This window comes from Saccopteryx leptura, chromosome 5 (assembly GCF_036850995.1).
Source record: "Saccopteryx leptura isolate mSacLep1 chromosome 5, mSacLep1_pri_phased_curated, whole genome shotgun sequence".
Taxonomy (NCBI): Eukaryota; Metazoa; Chordata; class Mammalia; order Chiroptera; family Emballonuridae; genus Saccopteryx; species Saccopteryx leptura.
Window position 1 is genome coordinate 108,016,455 of NC_089507.1, and position 26,703 is coordinate 108,043,157.

Sequence of the window (26,703 nt, forward strand, 5' to 3'; positions counted from 1 at the left end):
AACCCGGGTCCTCCACACGCTAGGCCGACGCTCTCAAGAATGGTTTTTAAGATTTATTTATTGTATATGATGTCTCTGCTTTTTGTAAAGCATAGACTAATACAATATGTAATGTGTTTTTTAATGGCTTCTAAATTACCATGACGTCCAACTAAGTTCAAGATTTTAAATTTCAGGGCAAAGCTTCACCACCAGTTTTTATTAGTAATATAAACCAGTTTCTCTGGTTTCAAAAAATGTGAATTTATTGCAACCAGAATGATGAGACGTGGTTCAGATTAAATAAGAAACTTATGATTGAACTTTTCTTTATTTCCCATGATCTTTCATAAATTCTCATAAGTTAAAGTATTAAAATGTATTTCATAGCAATTTCAAATAACTAATACCTGAAGAACATCATTGTACCATGTATTCGGCTTCCCATAATATAAAAGATTAGGACTCTTACAAACTTTGGGCAAAAAACAATGATCTCAGACAATTTCTTAGTAAATTTAACTTTGAAGCAAAGAGTGAACTGACATAAGCAATAATATAAAGAAGTGAATAATGATTCCAACCTTATTAGAAATGCCAATCGTGTACCTTGCAGCCTGTAGCCTTCTATGTGAAATCATTGAACCTATTGTTACTGCCAAAGGGCAGACTGACAGAACTGCATGGACTGCACTCCTCTGACCCCAGCAGCCTCCAAACTGTGTTCCATTTGGGTAAGCACTTTCATTCAGGAGTTTGGGGAGATTCACAGAATCTGTCAGCAGTGGGAGCAGGAGCTGACAACTTGTCATGGATGAGTTAGGGTAATGTGGAGTCATGGCAAGCCCAAATTCTGGGTACTGTGAGGAAGTAGAAGTGATGTGGTAGGAAGTATAAACATAGGAAAAGAAGAGATCCTCAAACTGCAGAAGACAGAGCTTTCCAGAGCATGGCCTATGAAGGTACACTCTAAAATAGCAGATTATGTTAATGGATAAGCATGAGAGAAAGGATCAAAATAGTTACTGACCTTTCTGAAGTCTGATTGTTCAGCTTTTCTGTGTCCCTACAAATGTGTCTTTCTAATAAGGCCCTACACCTGTGGAACTTTAGTGATTTTTATCGTTTTCAACAAAATAACCTGAACTCTAATAAAACAAGCAAACGACATGGAGATGAGAGCAGCTACCAACTATAAGCATAAGTTTAAATGATGTGACATGACATACCAATATAAGATAGAGATGAAATATATATGCAGAGGTTCTCAGAAACCATGTTTATAACATCTCATGCTTAATTTTTAGCTTAATGATGTTTAGGTTTATTAATATATTTGATATTTATTTAGCATCTGACTTATATTAGATACTCTGCTATTCTTGGGGATATAAAGATGAATCAAATATTTTTTTTTCCTCAAGAAAGTTATAGTTTGTACCTAGAATAAAACAGCTTTTCTATCATAAAACAAACAAACAAAAAACTGTTGCTTTTATATCTTTAGTCAAACTGTTATCTTCATTTAGGCAAATCATCTATAGAAATTTGTCTGGGCTTTACCAGATGGTGACTCAGTGGATAGAGTGTCAGCCTGGATGCTGAGGTCCCAGGTTCAAAACCCTTAGGTCGCCAGCTTGAGTGCAGGGTCATCAGCTTGAGTGTGAGATCATAGACATGACCCCTTGGTCACTGGCTTGAACCCAAAGTCACTGGCTTGAGCAAGGGGTCATTGGCTCGGCTGGAGCCTTCTGGTCAAGCACATATGAGAAAGCAATCAATGAATAAGGAAGGTGCCACAGCTATGAGTTGATGCTTCTCATCTCTCTCCCTTCCTGACCTTCTCTCTCTGTCCTCTCTTTCTCTTTCTCGCCCTCCCCAAAGAAAGGAAGGAAGGGAGGAAGGGAGGGAGGGAGGAAGGGAGGGAGGGAAGAAGGAAGAGAAAGAAAGAAAGAAAGAAAGAAAGAAAGAAAGAAAGAAAGAAAGAAAGAAAGAAAGAAAGAGAGAGAGAGAGAGAGAGAGAGAGAAAGAAAGAAAGAAAGAAAGAAAGAAAGAAAGAAAGAAAGAAAGAAAGAAAGAAAGAAAGAAAGAAAAAGAAAGAAAGAAAGAAAGAAAAAGAAAGAGAAAAAGAGAGAAAGAGAGACAGAAATTTGGGAACCAGTTTTCTATAACCAGTTACCATGTGGCTATTTATACATAAATTTTGGCTCAAATTTTGGATTTAAGTGAGTAGACTTAGTTCTATTCAGAAAAAATATTTTTTGGCTAACATAAAGATTTTTGTTCCAATATTTCTAACTAAAGGGAGACAGTTATTCTTAATGTTAAAATAAATCTATTTTAAGCCTACTCAAGTAACTACTATACGTACATCACAACCACAGATATGCAGGATTGGGATTAGGACACAATGTGGTAAGAAATAAACTGTTCTATTTATGATCTGAAATCTATAGTGATGTAAATAGAGGCTCTCAGGAAAGACTCCCCTCATAACTTAGGTGGTTAGGTTCAGTGGGGAAAGTTAAGGGGACCACACTCTTGCATATTCTTGAGATGAGGTTATAAAAGGGTAAGAGTCTCAGTGATAGGGGTTGTTGAGAGAAGAAAAATAAAATGAAACATAAATATGGTGATTCTCATTTTTCCTCCTTTTTACTCATAAAACACCATTTCTTTAGAGCAAAATTTTATTTGTAATAAAGGAAATGGAGATAGAAAGTGGCTAAGATAGCCAAAGATAGTCACTCTACTTTTTACAATGTAGTTTGGGTTAATTGCACCTGAAAACAGTTTTTTAAAATAAAATTTCTAGTAAATTTTGGTTGAAATGGAGGATACTTGCAAATCTCATGAATCCTCGCTATAATCATTCATTCACCCTTTTCTTAGGAAGGACATTTTAATTTAGTTGGTTGGCCAAATTAATGAAGTCTGAGTGACTTTGGCTGTCGTCTTGAAAGCTGTCCCAGCGCTGGTGGAAACAGAAGGTTCTGTTCTTCCTGGAAGAAGTTCGGACAGCCCCGCCCTTCTTGACCTCCCTGTGGCTCTTTCTTTTCTACTGTCCTAACAGTCGGTCAGAAAGAGCCATAAATGGCTTCGTGGCTATTATGTCATTGGTGGCAACTCCCTCCAGGGCACAAGATGCTGTAATGAGCCCCTTGCTAGGAAGTCACTGTGTAATGACACTGTCCATGTCCTTGTCCTTTCTTGGTTGGTTTACTGCAGCGTGATCTACTGAGATGTGTTTTTGAAGTTCACTTGGCAGATGCTTGTACTACCATTTCAGCCAACATTTTTTAATAACGTGTTAGTATTATATATTAAAATAATTAATATGCTTCATGTCCTTGAAAGTTTTGTAATCTGGCCTGACCTGTGGTGGTGCAGTGGATAAAGCGTCGACCTGGAACACTGAGGTCGCCAGTTCGAAACCCTAGGCTTGCCCAGTAAAAGCAGGCAAGTTGATCCTTTATGATCCTCCCCCCCCCCCACACACACACACACTCTTTCTCTCTCCCTCCTCTCTAAAATGAATAAAAATAAAAGAAATATTTGTAATCCAACAAGGGCCAACATGTAGTTGATAAGTCACGAAATAGGATAATAAATTCTCATAAGAAATATCATGACCTATTGATAGAATATTAAGCACTCTGTTAAAAATATTCAGGTTGGAGAGGCATAGTCCTCGGCACAAAAATCTGGCTAATGTATCTGGATGAATAAATAAATGAGTGAATTTACCATAATCCTGGGTGTATTGTGTTTCATTCCCAAAGGATATTTTCCAGATATCAAAATAAGAACACAACTGAGAGTTTTGTACAGTAGTTAGGTATCTATTTGTAAGTGGCAAATCCCATTTTAAATATCCAAGTAAAATTATTCTTAAATTCAGATTGATTTAAGCTAAATACAGATAGCTCTTCAAAGTCATCAGTACTAATATCCTGGCTTGAGTTAAACAAAATAATTTCCTGTCTAAGAAAATAAATTCTGACAACCATTCTAAATCATTAGAGCTAAGTTTTTATAACTTGTGTGTTTCAGTGGTTTGTCAATTTGTTCATTATATTCATCAATAATCAAGAAAAATAAATGTATACATTGCTAATTAGATTCATTCAAAAACATGTACAAATATATTGGCTTTGAATAAACCTAAATTCTGTTTTGAATGATTAATACTGTGTCATTTCACCACAACTGGCATGTCTTTATTTCGATGATGAGTTATATTTATGGAATAATAGCAATAATAATTAACTCCGAGCATTTATTGATTGCATACTGTGTGCTAGTCACTGTCGTAAAGTACCTTACACATACTCATTTAATCCTCATAACCTACAAGTGGTGTAAAAAGCCTTTTCTTTTACACACAAAGATATTAAAGCACAGAGGGACTGTGCCCATAGTTGAACAACCAGAGCCAAGATTTGAATCTGAGGAGTCTACTATTTTATTCATTACACTTAAGGTCTCTGCAGTCCTTCTGGCCTCTGTCCATATTAGAAAAAGGACTCTCGGCCCTGGCTGGTTCATTCAGTGATAGAGCGTAGGCCTGGCATGTGGATGTCCCAGGTTCGATTCTCAGTCAGGGCACACAGAAAAAGTGACCATCTGATTCTTCACCCCTCCCCCCCCCTCCTCCTGTCTCTCACTTTCTCTTCCCCTCCCACAGCCATGGCTTGATTGGTTCAAGCTTATCAGCTGGGGCACTGAGGATGGCTCCATGAAGCCTCTGCCTTAGGTGCTAAAAATAGCTTGGTTTGGAACATGGCCCCATATAGGCAGAGCATTGGCCCCAGACAGAGGTTGCCAGGTGGATCCTGATCCGGGCGCATGCCAGAGTCTGTCTCCTCTCACTTGGAAAAGAAGAAAAAAAAGAAAAAAGACTCTTTTTGAATGGTTAAAAAATGTACCCCTAGTGGGCAAATGCAACCTCTCCTGGCTTCATCCCCTCGCCCTCTGGCTGGGCCTGCATCGGGCACAGACTGCACCACTGTGCATGGCAGCTGCATCTCTGCCTCCTCCACTGCCTGTCCTTACTCTGTCCAATCTCAAGTAACTTTCACATACATAGTTTTATTTGATTTTGGCTTCAGCCATATTAGGCAAACTTGAAAGTTAATTACTCTTCTCTTACAGAAGAGAAATCTAAGACTCAAACAGGCTTCTATACACAGTAGATCACACAACAAATACATCCTGAAGACCAAGCAAGAACTGGGAACAGGAAGATCCCAGGTACTGAGCCACTGTATGCTTTACTGTCTGCAGGCTTGACATATCATTTCATATGATGTCCACAAAAGCTCTGTGGTATAGATGTCATTTGGGCCTGCATGTGGATGAGGAAATAGGCCTAATAAAGTTAATTACCTTGCCCCAGTTTCCAAATTTTATAAACCTGGAGTGAGAATTCAACCCTGATCTGTCTGACTCCAAACCTATGCTCTTGTTGCTATGCTCACTCCCCTGTATGAGTGTACCTGATCATTAGGTGTAGATGTGCCCATATACACAATAGCACTTAGGGTTGGATAGTTGGAGTTTATGGGAAAGCACTGTTTAGTCAGAAAAAATTGCCTATGTAGGATCCACTGTGAAGATACTGCTTGCGTGTTTAATAGGTTAGAACATAAAGAGATAATAATTTAAGGAGAGAGAAGCACTTACTTAATCAGCAAGGTCTAATTGGGCACCTGTTAAATGCCAGGCAGCCATTTAGGTGCGAGGTAAGAAACAAGTCTGGAAGACAAAGCACTTATCCTCAAGGCAATCAGTCTAATTAGTGAGATAACTAAAGGGCCCGGATGTGAAGATTACCTACACAGTAATGGTCCAGGACTTCTTTCAATAGGAACTCAGTGAATCACAGAAGAAACAGATTCCAAGCGTCTACTCCATTGTCTCCACGGAATAGAGTGGGTGTGTCTAATAATAACAGACCTTGTTCCCCATAAAGCAGAACTTGATACAAAGACTCAGTGCAGGCAGTTTATTGGGCTGGTGGCCTCTGGGAGCCAAGGAAGGAGAAAAAGCCATATAAAAAATCATCAAGCGGCCCTGGCCGGTTGGCTCAGGGGTAGAGCATCGGCCTGGCGTGCGGGGGACCCGGGTTCGATTCCCGGCCAGGGCACATAGGAGAAGCGCCCATTTGCTTCTCCACACCCCCCCCCCTCCTTCCTCTCTGTCTCTCTCTTCTCCTCCCGCAGCCAAGGCTCCATTGGAGCAAAGATGGCCCGGGTGCTGGGGATGGCTCCTTGGCCTCTGCCCCAGGCCCTGGAGTGGCTCTGGTCGCGGCAGAGCGACGCCCCGGTGGGCGTGCTGGGTGGATCCCGGTCGGGCGCATGCGGGAGTCTGTCTGACTGTCTCTCCCCGTTTCCAGCTTCAGAAAAATACAAAAAATAAAAAATAAATAAATCATCAAGCTTGTGAGCAAAGCAAGCTAGATAGCACCAGGCATCCCTGAGAAGAGTATGAAAACCTCCCAGAATAGTTCATTCTAAGGATGGCAATTAAGAGTATTTCTTTATCAATTTCTGCTCCTAATCAATGAGCATTGACTCTATGGGCAATGAGTCCCGCATGTTTCTGGGCTTACTCATGGACTGAGTGAATGTTTACAGGTCATAAGACACTGGGACAGAGAGTGAAAGGTTGCAAGGCTTCTGCTTGAAGGAAGACACAGAGTAAATTGCAGTTGTGGATGAAATCAAAGGTGGGTTGAAAGGATTAGATGCTATAAACCTGTTTCAGGTCCCTCAGTGGGTTGTATCACTGGTCAGCTGTTCTTGTAATAACTGAAAGATAGACCCACCAAGCAGGCAGATGTTGACATCGGAGTGTAGATGTTCAAAGCTGGCTATTGACAATGGTCACTTAAACTCTCTGTAAAATGGATAGTACTTGCCTCACATGTTATTAGGAAGACTTATTAACTCAATGGGATGTTGCTTTGTAGAATTCTTAGTAACTATTCCAACCAGTGCTGAGAGACCTATATTGACTGGACAAGGAGTTACTTTTAAGTGCTTCCTCCTCCCCCGTTATAGTCTATCTTGTTAATTCACCTATTTTTTCCAATTTTTAAAATTCTTCTAAAAGGTCTATTAATAGATTAATCTGCTGAAATACCCTTAATCAATGAACTATACCTGTTTGGATACAATAAAACTCAATTCCTTTATTGCAAACACATGCACTAAAAGGAAAATTCTTTTTTTTTTTTTTTTTTTTTTTAAATGAATTTTTATTAATGGTAATGGGATGACATTAATAAATCAGGGTACATATATTCAAAGAAAACATGTCTAGGTTATTTTGTCATTAGATTATGTTGCATACCCCTCGCCCAAAGTCAGATTGTCCTTCGCCACCCTCTATCTAGTTCTCTGTGCCCCTCCCCCTCCCCCTAACTCTCCCCCTGTCCTCCCTCCCCCCACCCCTGGTAACCACCACACTCTTGTCCATGTCTCTTAGTCTCATTTTTATGTTCCACCAATGTATGGAATCATGTAGTTCTTGTTTTTTTCTGATTTACTTATTTCACTCCTTATAATGTTATCAAGATCCCACCATTTTGCTGTAAATGATCTGATGTCATCATTTCTTATGGCTGAGTAGTATTCCATAGTGTATATGTGCCACATCTTCTTTATCTAGTCTTCTATTGAAGGGCTTTTTGGTTGTTTCCATGTCTTGGCCACTGTGAACAGTGCTGCAATGAACATGGGGCTACATGTGTCTTCACGTATCAATGTTTCTGAGGTTTTGGGGTATATACCCAGTAGAGGGATTGCTGGGTCATAAGGTAGTTCTATTTGCAGTTTTTTGAGGAACCACCATACTTTCCTCCATAATGGTTGTACTACTTTACAGTCCCACCAACAGTGAATGAGGGTTCCTTTTTCTCCACAGCCTCTCCAACATTTGCTATTACCCGTCTTGTTGATAATAGCTAATCTAACAGGGGTGAGGTGGTATCTCATTGTAGTTTTGATTTGCATTTCTCTAATAACTAATGAAGCTGAGCATCTTTTCATATATCTGTTGGCCATTTGTATCTCTTCCTGGGAGAAGTGTCTATTCATGTCCTCTTCCCATTTTTTTATTGGATTGTTTGTTTGTTTGTTGTTGAGTTTTATGAGTTCTTTGTAAATTTTGGATATTAGGCCCTTATCTCAGCTGTTGTTTGAAAATATCATTTCCCATTTAGTTGGCTGTCTGTTTATTTTGATATCAGTTTCTCTTGCTGAGCAAAAACTTTTTATTCTGATGTAGTCCCATTCATTTATCTTTGCCTTCACTTCTCTTGCCATTGGAGTCAAGTTCATAAAATGTTCTTTAAAACCCAGGTCCATGAGTTTAGTACCTATGTTTTCTTCTATGTACTTTATTGTTTCAGGTCTTATATTTAGGTCTTTGATCCATTTTGAATTAATTTTAGTACACGGGGACAGGCTGTAGTCGAGTTTCATTCTTTTGCATGTGGCTTTCCAGTTTTCCCAACACCATTTGTTGAAGAGGCTTTCTTTTCTCCATTGTGTGTTGTTGGCCCCTAAAAGGAAAATTCTTAATCACATACATGGATATAAAGCTTAGTCTCATTCTCTCCCTAGAAACTAGACACAGAAGTGTTGGCATATGAGTTCATATTGAAGACAGTGTCTGTTTTCTTTCTCCAGCCTCTTCAAAATACAAGGATATATTTACACTTTATTTTTATAATGATAAATTGTTATATTCTTTGGGGGGGGACTGCTGTGTACTAGGCAGTAGGCAGTATGCTTGGTCCTTGAAATGAAATAGGTATAAAGATAAAGAATATGCAATGAATCATGTATTCAAGAAAGACAATCTTATTGAAGAAATTGAATGAGATTGGTTGAATTTTTTAAGATATCAAGTTATACTACAAGGCCATCGTACTCAAAACAGCTTGGTACTGGCATAAGAACAGGCATACAGATCAATGGAACAGAACAGAGAACCCAGAAATAAACCCACACCTTTATAGGCAATTGATATTTGAGAAAGGAGGTAAGAGCATACAATGGAGTAAAGACAGCCTCTTTAATAAATGGTGTTGGGAAAATTGGACAGGTACTTGCAAAAAAATGAAACTGGATCACCAACTTACACCATTCACAAAAATCAACTAAAAATGGATAAAATACTTATATGTAAGTTGTAAAACCATAAACATCTTGGAAGAAAACATAGGCAGTAAATTTGATATCTCTCGTAGCAATATTTTTGGTGATTTATCTCCACGGGCAAGTAAAATAAAGGACAGGATTAACAAATGGGACTATATCAAACTAAAAAGTTTTTGTACAGCAAAAGACACCATTAACAAAATAAAAAGACAACCCACACAATAAGAGAATATATTCACCAATTTGTCAAATAAGGGGTTAATAACCAAAATTTATAAAGAACTTGTAAAACTCAACACCAGGAAGGTAAACAATCCAATCAAAAACTGGGCAAAAGAAATGAATAGACACTTCTCCAAAGAGGACACAAAGATGGCCAATAGGCATATGAAAAAATGTTCAACATTACTAATCATTAGAGAAATGCAAATTAAAACCACAATGAGATACCACCTCACACCTGTCAGAATGGTGCTTTTTAACAAAACACATAATAAGTGCTGGAGAGGATGTGAAGAAAAGGGAACCCTCCTGCACTGCTGGTGGGAATGCAGACTGGTGCAGCCACTGTGGAAATCAATATAGAGATTGCTCAAAAAATTAAAAATAGAATTGCCCTTTGACTCAGCCATACCACTTTTAGGAATATATCCTATGAATACCAAATCACTTATTCAAAAGAAGAAATGTATCCTCAGGTTTATTGCAGCATTGTTTACAATAGCCAAGATCTGGAATCAGCCCAAGTGTCCTTCAATGGATGAGTGGTTTAAAAAGCTGTGGTACGTACACAATGGAATACTACACAGCCATGAGGAAGAAGGAAATCTTATGTTTTGCAACAACATGAATGGACCTGGGAACTATCATGCTAAGTGAAATAAATCAGGCAGAGAAAGGAAAATATCGTATGACCTCACTCATTTGAGGAATCTAATGAACAATGTGAACTGAGGAACAGAACAGAGGCAGAGGTGGGATCAAAGGGACCAGAGGGAAAGCGGACAGAGGAAAAGTGGAAGAGAAGATGGGATCAAAGAAGGGAAAGAGATTAGTGAAATTATATTTATATATACATAACACAGCATTATAGAGAACAGCAAATCCTGGTGGGAAGAGGGGAATGCATTGGGGCGAGGGAGCAAAAGATGAGCCGAGGGGAACACGGGAGTGGGGGAAGATATATTCAGTGGGACGCTTGAATCTATGTAAACACAATAAGTTAAAATCATAAAAAAAAAAAACTATATGGGGAATCTCCATAGTGTTTTCCATGGTGACTGCACTAATCTACAATCCCACCAACCGTGCACAAGGGTTTCCTTTTCTCCACATCCTCACCAATACTTGCTATCTGTTGATTTTTTTATGGTAGTTGTTTTGATAAATGTGAGGCAATATTTCATTGAGCTTTTAACTTGTATTCGCTGATTAGTAATGTTGAGCATCTCTTCATATGTCTGTTGGCTATATGTTTGTCCTCTTGAGAGAAATGACTCTTCAGGTTCTCTGCCCATTTTTTAACTGGATTGTTTAATTAATTTTTGGTTTTAAGTTGATTGAGTTCTTTATATATTTTGGTATTAACCCTTTATCCAATATATCATTTGCAAATATTTTCTCCCATTCAATAGGTTGTGTTATTATTTTGTTGATGCTTTTCTTTGCTGTGCAAAGCTTTTTTAGTTTTATGTAGTCCTATTTGTTTATTTTTTCTTTGTTTCCTTTGCTTGAGGACATATATCCAAAAAGATATTACTAAGAGTGATGTCAAAGACTTTTCTAGGAATTTTATGGTTTCAGGTCTAACATTTAAGTCTTTAATTTATTTTTTGTTTATTTTTGTGGATAGTCTGAGAAAATGGTCCAATTTTGTTTCTTTGCTTGTATCTGTCATTTTCCCACTTATTAAAGAAACTGTCTTTACTTCATAGTATGTTCTTGACTTCTTTGTCATAGATTAATCGACTGTATAAGTGAGGATTTATTTCTGGCCTCTCCATTCTATTCTATATATATATTTTTTTATGCCAGTACTGTACTGTTTTGATTATTGTAGCTTTGTAGTATTGTTTGATATCAGGGACTGTGATACTTTCCAGTTCATTCTTTCTCAGAATTTTTTTGGCTCTTTGAGGTCTTTTGCAATTCACTATGCATTTTAGGATTAGTTTCTGAGGAAAAAAAAAACCACTGGTATTTTAATAGAGATTGCATTGAATCTGGATATTACTTTAGGTAGTAAGGACATTTTAACAATACTAATTTTTTCAATTCATGGGCAAGGTATATCCTCCATTTGTTTGTATATTGTTTAATTTTTTTCTTCAGTGTCTTATAATTTTCAGAGTTTTGGTGTTTTACCTCTTCAGTTAAATGTATTCCTAGGTATTTTATACTTTTTGATGCAATTGTGAATGGAATTATTTTTTTAATTTCTTCTTCTGATTGTTATTAGTGTATAGAAAGAAACATATTTGTATATTGATTCTGTATCCTGCAACTTTAGTCATTTATTCTAATTTGTTTTGGTGGAATCTTTAGGGTTTTCTATATATAGTATCATGTCATCTGCAAATAATGAGAGCTTTACTTCTTCTTCAATTTGTATTCCTTTTATTTCTTTGTCTTGTTTGATTGCTGTGGCTAGGGCTTCAAATACTATGTTGATTAGAAGTGATAATTATAGGCCTCGTAACTTGATTACCTTTGTAAAGACTTTATCTCCAAATAAAGTCATATTGTGAGATACTGAAGGTAGGAAATTAAACATATTTTGGGGGGAGACACATAATTCCATCCACAAAACATGAAACCATTACGATTCAAAGGAACAAAAGTTTAGTTTTAGTTTAAACCTAAATGTTTCAAAAAGGATGTGAAATTAAGTATGTTTGGAGTCACATGGTCTGGTTTTACTTTTATACAAGTCCCTTCTAGGATGCTAAACTTGTAATAGATATCCCTTTATGATTTTTAGAAAATTTAAAATGTAAAAATACAAATCAAAATAATTCTAAATAAGTAATCCCTAGTTTATATATTAGTCAAAACTTCTATTACAGATTGCTTTACCTGCTTTTTTTAAACAATTTATTTTTTAATTTAAATTTATTGGGGTGACATTGGTTAATAAGATTATATAAGTTTCAAGTATATATTTCTATGACACATATTTTGTATTTTGCATTGTGTACCCACCAAATAAAGTCAAATCATCTTCTGTCACCATATATTTGGCCCTCTTTGCACTATACTACCCCCCCATACACCTTCCCCCTGGTAACCACCATATTGTTGTCTTTCTTTTTGAGTTATGGTTGTGTATCTCACATATAAGTGAAATCATATAGTGCTTAGCTTTTTCTAACTGACTTATTTTGCTTTGCATAATATGCTCAGGGTCCATTCATGTGGTCATAATGGCAGTGTTTTATCTTTTTTATGGCTGAAAAGTATTTCATAGTATATATGTACCTCATCTACTTTATCCAGTCTTCTATTGAAGAACACTTGGGTTGTTTGCATGTCCTGGCCACCATGAATAATGCTGCAGTGACCATAGGGGTGCACATATCTTTGCAAATAAATGGTTTCAAATGTTTCAAGTAGATAACCAGAAGAGAGATTGCTGAGTCAAATGGTAACTATTTTAAAGTTTTGAGGTGCCACCATACTTTTTTTCCATCATAGTTGCACCAGGTTACATTCCCACTGGCAGTGAATGAGGGTTCCTTTTACTCTACAACCTCTTCAACACTTCAACACTTCAACACTTGTTATGATTTGTCTTGTTGAGAATAGCCATTCTAATAGGTGTGAGGTGGTATCTCACTCTAGTTTGATTTGCATTTCCCTAATAGCTAGTGCAGTTAAGCATCTTTTCTTCTTTTGTTGATCATCTGTATGTCTTCTTGGGAGAAGTGTCTGTCCAGGTCTCTGACCATTTTTTAATTGGATTATTGGTTTGTTTTATGTTGAGTTGTATGACTTCTTTATATATCTTAGATAGTAACTCCTTGTCAGAGCTGTTGTTTGTAAATATTATTCTCCATTTGGTCAGTTGCCATTTTGTTGGTTGTTTCTTTTGCTGTACAGAAACTTTTTAGTTTGATATGGTCTTATTCATTTATTTTTGCCTTTACTTCCCTTTTCTTTAGGGTCAAATTTACAAAATCTTCTCTAAGACCAAGGTCCATGAGTTTAGTACCTATGTTTTCTTCAATGTAATTTACTGCTTCAGGTGTTTTATTTAGGTCTGATCCATTTTGAATTAATTTTTGTACATGGGGACAAACTGTAATCTAGTTTCATTCTTTTACATGTGGCTTTCCAGTTTTCCCAGCACCATGTACTGAAGAGGCTTCATTTCTCCACTGTATGTTTTGGCCCCTTTGCCAAAAATTGTTTGCCCTATACATGTGGTTTTATTTCTCAGCTCTCAATTCTGTTCCATTGGTCTGTGGTCTGTTTTTCTGCCAGTACCATTCAGTTTTGATTACTGTTGCTCTGTAGTATGATTTGAAGTCAGGTTGTGTGATCCTCTGGCTTTGTTCGTTTTTCTCAGGATTACTTTGGCTACTTGGGATATTTTGTGGTTCTATACAAATCTGATTATTTGTTGGTGGTGGTGGTCTATTTCTTTAAAAGATAACATTAGGATTTTTATGGTGATTGATTGCATTAAACCTGTATATTGCTTGGGGTAATATGGACATTTTAATTATGTTGATTCTTCCACTCCATGAACATGGAATATCTTTCCATTTCAATGTGTCTTTTTCAATATCTTTGTAGTTTTCAGTTTATAGATCCCTCACCTTCTTTGTTAAATTTATTCCTCGGTATTTAATTCTTTTTGTTGGCAAAAAGAATTTCATTGTTAGTGTATAAGAAAGCAGTGGATTTTTGTACATTGATTTGTACCCTGTAACTTTACTGTACTTGTTTATTGTTCCTAATAGTTTTTTGGCTAGAGTCTTTAGGGTTCTCTATATAAAAAATATCAAGTCATCTTCTGAAAGTGACATTTTTACTTCATTCCCAATTTAGATTCCTTTATTTTTATTTTTTCTTTCCTGATTGCTCTGGCTAGGATTTCCAGAACTATGTTGAATAAGAGTGGTAAGAGTAGGCATCCTTGATTTTAAAAGAAAAGTTTTCAGTTTCTCACCACAGAGTAAGATATTACCTGAGGGTTTGTCATCTGTGGCTTTCATTAGGTTGAGGTACTTTCCTTCTATACATATGTTATTGAGAATTTTAATCATAAGTTGATATTGCTTTATGTGTGTTACTTATGTTATATTGCAGAAAATTTTAACAGAAAACTATATTCAGTGATTAGTTTTAAAATGACCTAATTAGTCAACATCAGTTATTGAGCAACCATTAGTAAAAATATATCACAAAGAGAAAAAATATAGTAGATGTGAGCCATGTCTTTAAGGAGCTTATAATATAATGGAGCAGTGATATTTACACTCATACACAGACATACACAGACACAAAAGCTACTCATAATGAAGAAAAAATTTCAATTTATAATTTTTTCTCCATTTCTGTATTTATTTTAATTTTTCCTCTAATCTTGAATTGATTGAAAATTCAGTTTGTATCTGTAATTTTAATTATAACATGGCTTTTTAAAATTTAATATTGCTTAAGACTGCCTCTACCAAACTCATTTAAAATCAACCTCATTGGACTTTGATTATTTTGACTAAGAAAGATTTTTTAAAAGGGTAAAATGCCACAATCAATTAATCAAGCAATGAACAACTAAAGTAAAACAACTACGAGTTGATGCTTCTTGCTCCCCATCCCTTTCTCTTCTCTCTCTGTAAAATCAATAAATAAAATCTTAAAAAATAAAAAGCAAAATACCACATAGAGCATTCAATTAATGTTAGCTATTTTTATTGACGACATCTGGTGAATGTATCGCCAAGGTCATTTGTCATTTAGGCCCTTTGCCTAGAGCACTGATATTTTTTAGGACAATTGTGTAGCCCCTCTTTAGTGTCTTATGCTTTCTAAAATTTAATCTAAAATGTTTCTGAAAGGAGTCCTTTAACATTGTTATATTAAAACAAGCAAGAACCATAATTCCAGAGAATTTTTAAACCCTTAATGAAAACATATGAGTCCTTAAATATAATATATATATATTCTTTAGTTGGGAAAGACCCATAGAAAAATATCCCGATGATGCCATTTGTTCTCAGTGAGAGGAGTCTAAAAAGCATTGCTTTGGGCCAGTAGATCTTCATTGAGAGGTACTGAACATCTCTAAATCTTAATTTCCTCCTCTTTAACATATTGGTGTTAATACCTATTTCCAGAACCACTTTGCCTTGAGCATATATTAAGTTCTCTTACGTTGTGCTTGGTATATACTACATGCTCATCCAAAGCAACTACCCATTTCTAGCCCCTTCTGTAGTCTCCCATGACCTCAATTTCTGGGTAAAATTGGGCACCCTTCTAGGAAAATAAAATTCAATGAAATGGAAAAATGCTGTGCATTTATTGTATAGTCATTTAAAAAAATAATTATTTAAGACTATTCATTTTAGAGAGACAGAAAGCACATGTGTGTGAGAGAGAGAGAGAGAAGGGAGAAGGAGCAGGAAGCATCATCTCCCATATGTGCCCTGACCAGGCAAGTCCAAGGTTTTAAACCGTCGACCTCAGCATTCCAGGTCAATGCTCTTATCCACTGCGCCACCACAGGTCAGGCTCTTCTGAGTCCTTTAACTTTAAATCTGAATTTAAAACAATGGCATTTGAAGAAGAAAAAAAGTAAGTGAAATAGATGGTTCCTTCCCCTTCTGTTTGTATAGGAGCAGCCTCAGGTGGCCAGGTTTTCTCTTGTTAGCATAATCCATCTTGCAGAACCTTCTAGAAAGCTTCAGTCTGGTGAAGAGAAGGACACCAGGCTTTCCAATATCATGGTGTTGCTTGCCTAGGGAGAAGGCAGAGGTCTGCCTGTATAATCCGATTTCATCAACTCACACTAATCACTATTGATAGTAGCAGAATTTAGCCTGGATCTGCTTAGTTAATCTAGATTGACAGGAGGTAGAAGAAACAGGATGCAAGGACGCAGAAACAAAGGGAAGAGAGCCAACTATGATTTCCAGCCTTGCTCTTCCATCTGGGGCATCTAATGTGCTCCCCTCTGGGGCTTCTGTTTCTCTTACCTTATAAACAAATGTGACTGGTTGTTAGGAAACCAGCCTTTCTACGGAGCAGTTTCATCAACAACAGGTGCACTGTGAGTCCTCGGGTCTGCAGAGGGAGGAATACCTCCGGCGTGAGGCTGCGCAGAAGGAACTTGCAGGTACACATTGTACCTGAGACTAAGTATTATTTATTGAAAACGAGCTCTGCATTGTCTTTATCCTCCGGGCAGCCCTAGAGTCAAGCGCCTCCGAAAATGGATGCCACCAGCAGCTAACCTACAAGGTTCCTAAATGCTACTTGCTTTTCACTCTTTTTCTTACAAAGTAACAGTAAGCTATTGCTACCAAGCTTGGAGTCATTGGGAATGACAGTTTAGCAACTGAGAGAGGAATTCTTCTGTGATTTTGGACATTTTCACATGGATTCAACTTTCATTTCTTAAGGAAATATAGTACTCCACTTTGGATTTTATGAATATATGGAAGATAACACATGTTGCAGCTTCTGCCTTCATATACTGAGTGATTAGTGTAGTAATCTGTGATGTGTGTGTTCACCTGCTTAATACTAAGAAGAAAAATGGGTTACCTGAAGGTTATTTTCATTGTTTCTTATGATATCTGTGTCTGGCAAACCAGGGAACTTTTTGCGTTTGGGTAACAAAGACATTTAGGATATATTCCATCTGCTTTTCCATGTTGGTGCAACTGTTGTTGGCCGCTTCGGCACTGCAAGTTGCCATGCTAAAAACACCTAAGGGTAAAAATGTCTCCTGGGTAAGTAGTCATTGATTTTGTTCTATCTCTTAAAAAAAAATTTTTTTAAAGCAGAAACGTGTAATTTGTGAACTTAAAGGCATCTAGTGGCTTCTTGTTAGTAAAAACATTTGGGAGAACTTCAGAGAGTGTTGCCTTAGAAAAACAGATAAATATTTTTGTATGTGTTAGAAATCCTTTGGCAAAAGCCTGATGGTATGCGTGCTAAAATATGAACTGTAAGACATGGAAACGCTAGGTTTGTTTTACTGGTTTTAAGTTGCTTCATATTCTTGTCCATACACAGAATTTAAAATACATTAATGCAAATTCAAGGTTATGATTGTAATGTTTTTAACTCCAGAAATGTTGATGTTTAATAAAGATAGTACAGATTTGGGGGGGGGGGGTATTAAGTCATATTTCAAGGGTAGGATGAGCAGAGTTTTTATTATTTGGGGATATTGATATGTTTCTTGGTTTTTAGAAACAGGATAGCAATAGATGTTTCTCAGTTACATGTCTAATTAATCTGTCAATTAATAATGGCCATATATAATGCCGTTTAACATTCCAGGAATAGCAGTGACATGTTAATCCTAATCAAATTTGATTCTTTAATGTTGTTGCACATTAGTTTCCTACCAAGAATACCAATTTCTAGATTGAGTTCAAAATAATGAGAACAATCTATAAACTCTTAAAGAAACAAGTGGCTTTAGTTCCCTGCTATCAAGTTCGCTGAGTTTAGGACATTAAAATTAATGGGCAAGTTGATTCCCTCCAGCCCTCCATCGAGAGCTGTGTCTCTAACACCGTGTTTTAGCAGGACCCACATATGTAACCCGACTGTAATCATCACAGGATTTATTTTTAGATTGAAATTATTGTTTTTTTAACTCAAGAAAAAAATTATTCCATATTTTTAGTCCAGAAATAATTTGAAATTCACTAATTAGGTTATTCTTACTTTATATGAAGTGCCACAATATTTACCTGAAGATGGTGATTATGATCATTTTTCTGTTATAGACCGTTATTTTTATAGTATTTCATTGAAAGAGATATATCTTAGTTTAAGCACAACTCTCAGAATTAGTTTCAAAAAATGACATTTTTCAAGTTATTCATTTTTAAAATTTATTTTTTTAATTTATTTTTTAATCTCAATATTATTGCTATTATTGATTTTTCCTATCCTCCTAGAATAATTGAGAGATATGATTCAAAGACCCTCTGCCTCGACAGTGAGTTTCTTCTGTCCCTGGACAGACGGCTTCAGCAGCTAATTCTGGGGCCCAAGTGGGTGTCTATCACTGTCTCCCAGCGCATAAACACTCACAAAAGGAGTGGGTTCAGAAGTATCTCCCCTCCTTCATCTGATTAATCCTCCTAAAAGATTAATTCTTTCAAAGCAGTGCCTGCCTAATGGAGTGTTTCTGCCATGAGGACAAAACTTGAAAAATTCTTTATGAGCTTTAACGACCACTGGGTTTGATTTACTTCAGACTCAATTTTTCTATTTTCCTTGATAAAGTCAAGTTGTTGGCTAAAAATTTAGAACCAGTTATTTTAAGGGTTGAAATACTTGTATTTTCTTAGGTTAAAATTTTTCCTATACATTCCATTTTCTTACAAATGTCTCTGACCCCGAGTTTGTCAAAAGCAACATTTACAAGTTTAATTACTGTTGCATTGCAAAGAATATATTAATTTGCTTGGCATGTGCCATATAGTGAATCAATATTATGCCTTATTTTGAACGTAGGGTGTAGAGAGACAATTTCAAATACTGATCATCACTTTGATTATAATCAGTTGTGGTTGTTTTAGGCATTCAATGGCATATCTCTGAATTCTCTGGCTATGTGAAATGAAACTTATCTGCTATTCCAATTTCCATTTGAACATTTATTTAGACTTAAGTTCAAGAGGATAATAGAATGATTCACAAACCACATAGTGAATCTCACCTTGGAGAGAGATTTAATATCTCTCTCTATTACTAGTTCTTCTCTTTGGCATACTTTGCCCCATATGATAAACACAAACATTGCCGAACATCACAAGCTCAGAGAGAAACGCCGCATGTTTTTCTGGTGCACCTTTGGTACACATAGGGGAGTGTGGTATTTGGACCACTGCTAACCCATGCCTGAGTGTTTCTGGGGCTGTGAAATGAACAAGAAGGAAATAACTACCTACTACTCTCAGGTGAGGTAAGGGTTCAGGTCATCTTGCAATAAGCATTCAATAAACAAGTATTTATTGAGTTCCTCTTCTATGATATTCTTGGTACCGAGAAAACATCAGGGGATAAGATGCTTGCAAATCACCATCCTTACAGAGTGCACATTCTAAAGAAGGGAAACAGACAAAAAACAAACGAATATTTAAGATGGTGGGTACAATAAAGCAGAGATGGGGTTAGGAAGTGCCAGGAACTGAGAGAGGGTGTTGCAAATTGGTTGGTTAAGCTCTATGAGCAAAGACTTCAAGAAAGTATCAGAGTCAGCCACTGGGAAATGGAGGAATGAAGCATTCTCAGCCAAGGGAATGCTCAGGTGCAAGGTCCTGAGGCAGACCGTGCCCAGAGTCTGTGAGGAATGGCAAGAAGACCAGAGTGGCTGGACCGTAGTGACACTATTGGAGTTTTCTTAAGTCTCTGGTGTGTGTTTGCCTATCTTTGGAAATTGGGAAATTGTTTCATGGAGATTCCAAGGCACACCTAGTCCCTCTATTCCAGGGGTCCCCAAACTTTTTACACAGGGGCCAGTTCACTGTCCCTCAGACCATTGGAGGGCCGGACTATAAAAAAAAACTATGAACAAATTCCTATGCACACTGCACATATCTTATTTTAAAGTAAAAAAACAAAACGGGAACAAATACAATATTTAAAATAAAGAACAAGTAAATTTAAATCAACAAACTGACCAATATTTCAATGGGAACTATGCTCCTCTCACTGACCACCAATGAAAGAGGTACCCTTCCAGAAGTGCTGCGGGGGCCGGATAAATGGCCTAAGGGGGCCGCATGTGGCCTGCGGGCCGTAGTTTGGGGACCCCTGCTCTATTCAAATGTCCAGAGGATAGCGGTTTGTGGAGGCATCATAGGTCAGCACACACTGGCACTTGCCACATAAGGTTACAAACAGCACTGGGGAGCAGGAAAGAATTGATCATCATGACACATCATGCTTTACAAATGGCCAGGAGGAGTTGAGAATGCTGTTTATTTTGAATGTTGTTGAAACAGTGTTACGATGAGCATGATGCTATTTTTGGAATAAAAGAAATTAGAATAAATTTTAAAGTAATGTTAAAGATAATACTGAGAAAGAAAATTTGGGAGTAAGGATCTAGATTTACAAAACACAGTTATTCAAACAGTAAATTTTACTTTTTGGTGGGATAGATTAAATATAAAATTATGGAATCTACATATATTCTTTGGCTATAAAAACCTCTTTCAGAAGTGTACTTTTGAAATCTGGTCCTGTGGGCATTTGTTTATGAAATTGTTTAGCCTTATGATGTCTGTAGATGTGACCTTATGCCAGACTGACCTACTTTGTTGAAAAGTCACTTTGCCTGGAAATACAAAAATAACAGTTCCTGCTTAAAAGCCTGTTACTGTGCAGATTCCCTTGCTGTTATTTTAATTCTCAAGATATGAAGTTAGTCATATTGAACTTTCTGGTATTTCAAATCTGTGGGCCTGTCTATATTAATTATTATCAGTGTATAGTATGTTTTTGTTTGTTTGTTTGTTTTTTTACAGAGACAGAGAGAGAGTCAGAGAGAGAGATATAGGGACAAACAGGATCTCAGAGAGATGAGAAGCATCAATCATCAGTTTTTCGTTGCGACACCTTAGTTGTTCATTGATTGCTTTCTCATATGTGCCCTGACTGTGGGCCCTCAGCAGTCCAAGTAACCCCTTGCTGGAGCCAGCAACCTTGGGTCCAAGCTGGTGAGCTTTTTGCTCAAGCCAGATGAGCCCGCACTCAAGCTGGTGACCTCAGGGTCTCAAACCTGGGTCCTCTGCTTCCCAGTCCGACACTCTATCCACTGCGCCACCGCCTGGTCAGGCTGTATAATATGTTTTATTAGCTGCTTTTCTGTTTTTTAAAATTAGGAACTATATGAAACTAATAGCATTCACTTAAGAGAATGTAAGGAAGCTATAAAGAACATAAACACATACATTTACATAACACAGAATGGTAGAGATTAAGTAAGAACTCAGAACTCTGGAGACTGTTTTCTATTTCTTAAAAGAAATGCTCCTATTAATTGCATTAAGTGTGTGCATATTGTTATATTATATAAAAGATGTTACTAGAAATTGACTAAAAAACTAACATGAAAATTAAACACACTCCGTGTAGGATGGGGGCTGACATGGTTATGAAGTGGAATGGTGTCCTCCAGGGAGGAATCACCTTTCCTTGATCACGTGACTGTAAGTTTCATCTCATTTCCATATGAATGTCTCTTTCAGATTGTCAGGAATCCTTCCTTATTCTTCTTGTTTTCCTTTTTAACCCTCTAATCATTTAGAGACGTGCCTGTCTTGCTGAATTTAAGGCTGAATGGTTTTCAGTTATGACTCTGTCAGAGATTTTACCTCCTGTTGGTTTTGCTGGTCCCTCCATCTAGATTATTATTCTTTCAGATAATAATAGTTATTGAAAAGATCCACTTTTATATTTTCCTTTCACTAAATATATACCACTAGCGCCAGGAATACTTCCCTGGTGTTATTTACTCTCCTTGCTTTACCTGTTGGGATACATTAGAAGACTTACTAAATTTATTTCAAACATCCATGCAAGTTTTCATTTTTTTTAACATCACTCACAATTGACAGGAAATCAGAGGCATGTGGTAACACAGGAAATCAGTGTGTCTCAGACAAATTGTTTACTTATTATGCTCACAGCTGCTAAGATTCTTCCAGAAACTCACACATGGAAACACTTTTCCCTTCTTCCAATAAATACCTTTTCTAAGTCAATGGACTCTATATCTAGGCTGGGAAAGCTGAGACACTGTACCAGGTGTGCTAGTAAATATGGTTGTGTGGTGCTTTATATAGCCAGCCTAAAGCATTAACAGGTCTACTTGAGCCCTGGCCAGTTTGCTCAGTGGATAGAGCGTCAGCCCAGCATGCAGACATCCTGAGTTCTATCCCTGGTTAGGGCACACAGGAGAAGCGACCATCTGCTTCTCTTTCCCTTTCTCTCTCCCTTCTCTTTCTCGTCCCCTTTTGCAGCCAGTGGTTCAATTGATTCAAGCATTTCCAGCATCATCCCCAGGCGATGAGAATGTCTCAGCTGGTCCCAGTGTCAGCCTCAGGCACTGAGGGTAGCTTGGTTGATTCGAGCATTGACCCCAGATGGGAGTTGCCAGGTGGATCCCAGTTAGAGCATGTGTGGGAATCTCTCAATCTCCCCTCCTTTCATTTAAAAAAAAAAAAAAATCTACTTGAGTGAAGCCTTCCTTATTTTTATTTTTGAAATTTTATGTATTTTTTATTTTCTAAACATTTTTATTTTTTGACCCACTTCACCCATGTCTCTCCCTATCCCTACTCCTGCCTCCAGCAACCACTGATCTGTTTGTAATTTAATTTTTAATTTTTAATATTAAAATGTGAACCCTTTAACAGCAATTGCAGTTTTAATTTACAGGGTACGCAGACATTTAAAAGGGAGCCAATTATCCTTCTTTGCCTACCAACTAACTCTCACAGCTTTCCTATTTTCCACTTATGTTCCTGGTGACTACATGCTCATGACCCAAACTTTGTATCATAGTGACTCCGAGTTTAAATCCTGATTCTCCCATTAGCTGTGTGCCCTTAGACAAAATGTTCACCTCTGTGGTTGAGTTTATTCATCTGTAAGATAAGGAAGCATGTCAAGGTTGCGGGTTCAATCCGTGGTTGGGGCACATGAAAGATTCAACCAATAAATGCATTGGCAAGTGGAATAACCGGTTGATGTTTCTCTCTCTCCTTCTCTCCCTCTCTCTCTCAAATCAATAAAAGTAAAAAACAGAAAAACAAACAAAAAGAACCGAGTGCTTATCGTAGTGCTAGCACTCCCAAGAAATTTGCTCCTCTTGTGCGTCCCTTCCTGCCTGGGCACAGTGCGGTAGCACTAGTTTGGGAATTTGTTGTTCTGTATCCACTAGACTTTGTACTGAGCACTAACTTCCCAACTTCCCCCTCTCCAATCCATTTCAAACACTTCCACTTTTCAAAAAGTTGCCTCAAACTCAGATTTTTTTTTTGACAGATCCAATCCTTTACAGATTCCTCACCTTCCACAAAGTTAAGTTAAACAGTCCCGAACCCAGCCAAATTACACGGAGCACATGGGAGGGGCCGGATCAGAGGTAGGTTGGGCAGATTAATCATAAAAATGCAGGAATATATGTCTGGGGACACGTGATGGCATAAGGAAGAAACGTTAGACAAAGATTTTACCTGGCCGTGCCATTTACAATTACCTCTGGCGCCAGTCAAGATCTCTTGGCCTGGCCTTGCCGAGTGTCCGCATCTACTCTCAGTCTGTTTCTGGCCCGGTCCCTACCACTTCATACATGAAACCTCTGCCTTTCTGAACACACGTGGTGTGTTCGCACCTCCATGCCTCGGCTACTGCTGCTTGGCTACCAAGTGGACTCCTGCACCATTTAGAATTACTCTTACCACATATGTGGGTGTAGCCCTTGTGTAAAGTAAATTCGCATATGCCGTTAAGATGGACAGAACATACCACAATACATTTCAGAAATCTAGGTGTTTATTATGTCTTCATTAATTAACATGTTTAAATGGAATCAAACTCATTAATAATGATGCAACAACTTCCTAGAAATAAGTAACAGTATATTCAAAATACTGTGTGGAGGAAAGACAGGATCTTTTTCTAAGGACCATAAGAGGATAAAATAGGAAAAAGAATGATTTCAACTTTCATGCTACTAAGAAATCCAGGTGAGACAGCACCTCTGAAAATGCAGAGAAAGCTCCCCCTCCTTTCAGAAAGGAGACTCGTGCATTCGGGGTGCACACTTATTCCTATTCTCACCGTGGAGGTTCGGTGTTTTTATCTTGACATGGTTTGTTCATTCTTAGCTCTTAAATTTATGATTGTTATTAATTTTGCAAATCAAACAAGGAGAGTGGAACAGGCTGCCTTAGTTCTCTCTGGTGGCATGAAGGCACACTTCTTAAGGTGGGTGACAAGGTTCTTCTGTCTATTCTCCTGGTCAAACTAGTTCCACAGGTAAATTTCCCTGAGCCTCCCTCTGTTGCGTGGAGAGGATGTGAATATCTCACATTTCCTTGGGCCCAAGAAAACAACTCAAGTTATGCATTCTGTTTAAATTAGCATAGCCTTAAGAAACACTGGGCATAAAATGTTCCCAACCTATCAAAGCAGTAGGGAGAAATAGCATTGTCATCAGTTTCTCAAATTACCAGCATCAGTCTTCCCAGCTTGACACAAGAAAAATCAAAATGGAATCACCCACATGAGAATACTACAAGTTTGGGACAGTCTCTGAGATATTGTCACAGCGATCCCCAGAACCTACAAAGCAGCAGTCTGGGTAGTCTGGCGTGGCTGTTGTTACTGCAGAATCTGAGCTGCTTGCAGATCTGACAGCAGCAGTAGCAGCAGCAGGCGATAGAACATATTTTTACATGTGAATGACAAGTGTGTAGTAGACTTTTCTAGATTGCAGGCAGATTGCAGCCTTGTGCAATCTGGACTTAACAGAGACAGCCTGCTCTCTTGATAGAGCTCTGGTATAAGTTCAGACTCGTCAGCAGGTGTCCTTTAAACTTGGAAGCTTCATGGGGTTCTCTCTGGGGTCATAGTCTCATGGGCAAACTCAGACCGAAGGAAGTTGAGTTAGGACCTTTGTTGGCCGCTGGTGTCACTTCTGGAGATAAAGGAAAAGAATTTTGTTTTTGTTTTTCCCTAAAAGGCTGTGCTGGGGTACAGACAGAATAACAGGGATATGAGAAATGTTTGAGAGAGAAAGAAAAAATAAAAAAGAAACACCTCTGAATGTCACATGTCTTCCTAAGAGCCAGTACTGAATTTAAGAAGCCATGACAGCTCACTTGTGTGTCTTCATTTTCTGCCACTTTCTCAATAATTTTATAACAACACTGTGGAGATGTCAAAGAGCTGCCTGCCGAGGTGGGCTGGCCGGATGGGTGTGCATCGAGCTCTGCCCTGGTCTGTGATGGTGTCTGACACTATAAAACACTATGAGAGTGTTTTTATATTATAAAAACGAGACTGAAATTCTAGACAAATTACCAGCATTTTTTAAACACAGAAGTGAGTCATCGTGGCAGAGCACAAGTGTTTGTCTCAATACTCACTGGGCAATTACCTCAAATGAGGAAATGAACTATCCTTATCCAAGAGAGTGGAGTGTAACAAGTGATATTAAATACATTGGTTTCAAATATTAAGTTGAAAAGATTTCTTGTTTCCCCACATTTTCAAGTGAAGAATAAGTCTGTGCTCATTTCATTCAATTTTTTTCCCATGTAACCTAACCCTGTTAATATCTATATTCTGCAAAGCTGCCACGGTTGCCTGGCAACCAGGCTTACAGGGCTAGCAAGGCACCAAAGCAAGAAATCAAATGCAGCTAACAAAACCTTTATGCTGCCCCTGCTCAGAAAATTCACTCTCCCTGTGTTCTATGTGGATTTGTCTTTTCAAACCACAAGTAAATCTTTCAAAATGTTAGCTCAATGCTATTAGGAGTTTTAAAATTATGGTCTATTAGAAAACATTTCAATGTAGTTGAATGAGTATGAAGGATAAATGTCTCTCTGCTCTTCCTTAATTAAAATAGAGTGGGTTTTTTCTTATAGACCACCTTGGACTTTTCCCTCTTGTTTTTTTATTTTTTCTGCAGAAAGATGTATGCATTATTCTTGGTATAAAATCGCATGGAAATTGGAGTGTTAACATTGGGAAATAGAGTTTTAGGATTAATTACTTGCAAACAAGTGTTTTTTTGTGTGGGTTTTTTTAATTTTTTTAAAATTCATTTTAGAGAGGAGAGGGAGAGACAGAGAGAGAGAGGAGAGAGAGAGAGAGAGAAGGGGGGGAGGAGCTGGAAGCATCAACTCCCATATGTGCCTTGACCAGGCAAGCCCAGGGTTTCGAACCGGCGACCTCAGCATTTCCAGGTCGATGCTTTATCCATTGTGCCACCACAGGTCAGGCCAAACAAGTGTTTTTGTATCTTATGCATGAAAGTAAAAAAGAAGACTGAATTAAAATGAATTTTTTAATGTAGATTCTTCCACGTTATCTTGTCTACTTTCTTTTCTTATATTCTTCCTCGTGGAAACTTTATCACCTCTAAAATTAAGAAAAAGGAACACATTTGGATTAAAGCAAATCAGTGTCTTCAACTTCATGGACAATGTATGCAGTGTTATTGGAACATAGTTTGGAATTTAAAGCTTACACTGTCTGTAATGTTATTATCTCTCTTGTTTCATAATCGAGATTTTATTAGGTAAGTTCAATATTCTGAGGAAAAGTAAACTGA

At 37.6% G+C, this 26,703-nt stretch overlaps 1 protein-coding gene across 9 annotated transcripts in view; it reads left to right on the forward strand.

Moving 5' to 3' along the window:
* The window catches only part of CACNB2 (calcium voltage-gated channel auxiliary subunit beta 2), a 417,779-nt gene that overhangs the window by 139,124 nt on the left and 251,952 nt on the right, over positions 1-26,703 (forward strand). The window contains exon 1 of one of the 9 annotated variants that reach the window (XM_066387396.1): positions 16,246-17,113. The exons of the other annotated variants lie outside the window; for them this stretch is intronic. Coding sequence (XP_066243493.1) covers positions 17,033-17,113 — 81 coding nt within the window. The 5' untranslated portion in view covers positions 16,246-17,032. Of the gene's footprint in view, positions 1-16,245; positions 17,114-26,703 lie in introns of those variants that run through there. 9 annotated transcript variants of the gene reach the window in all.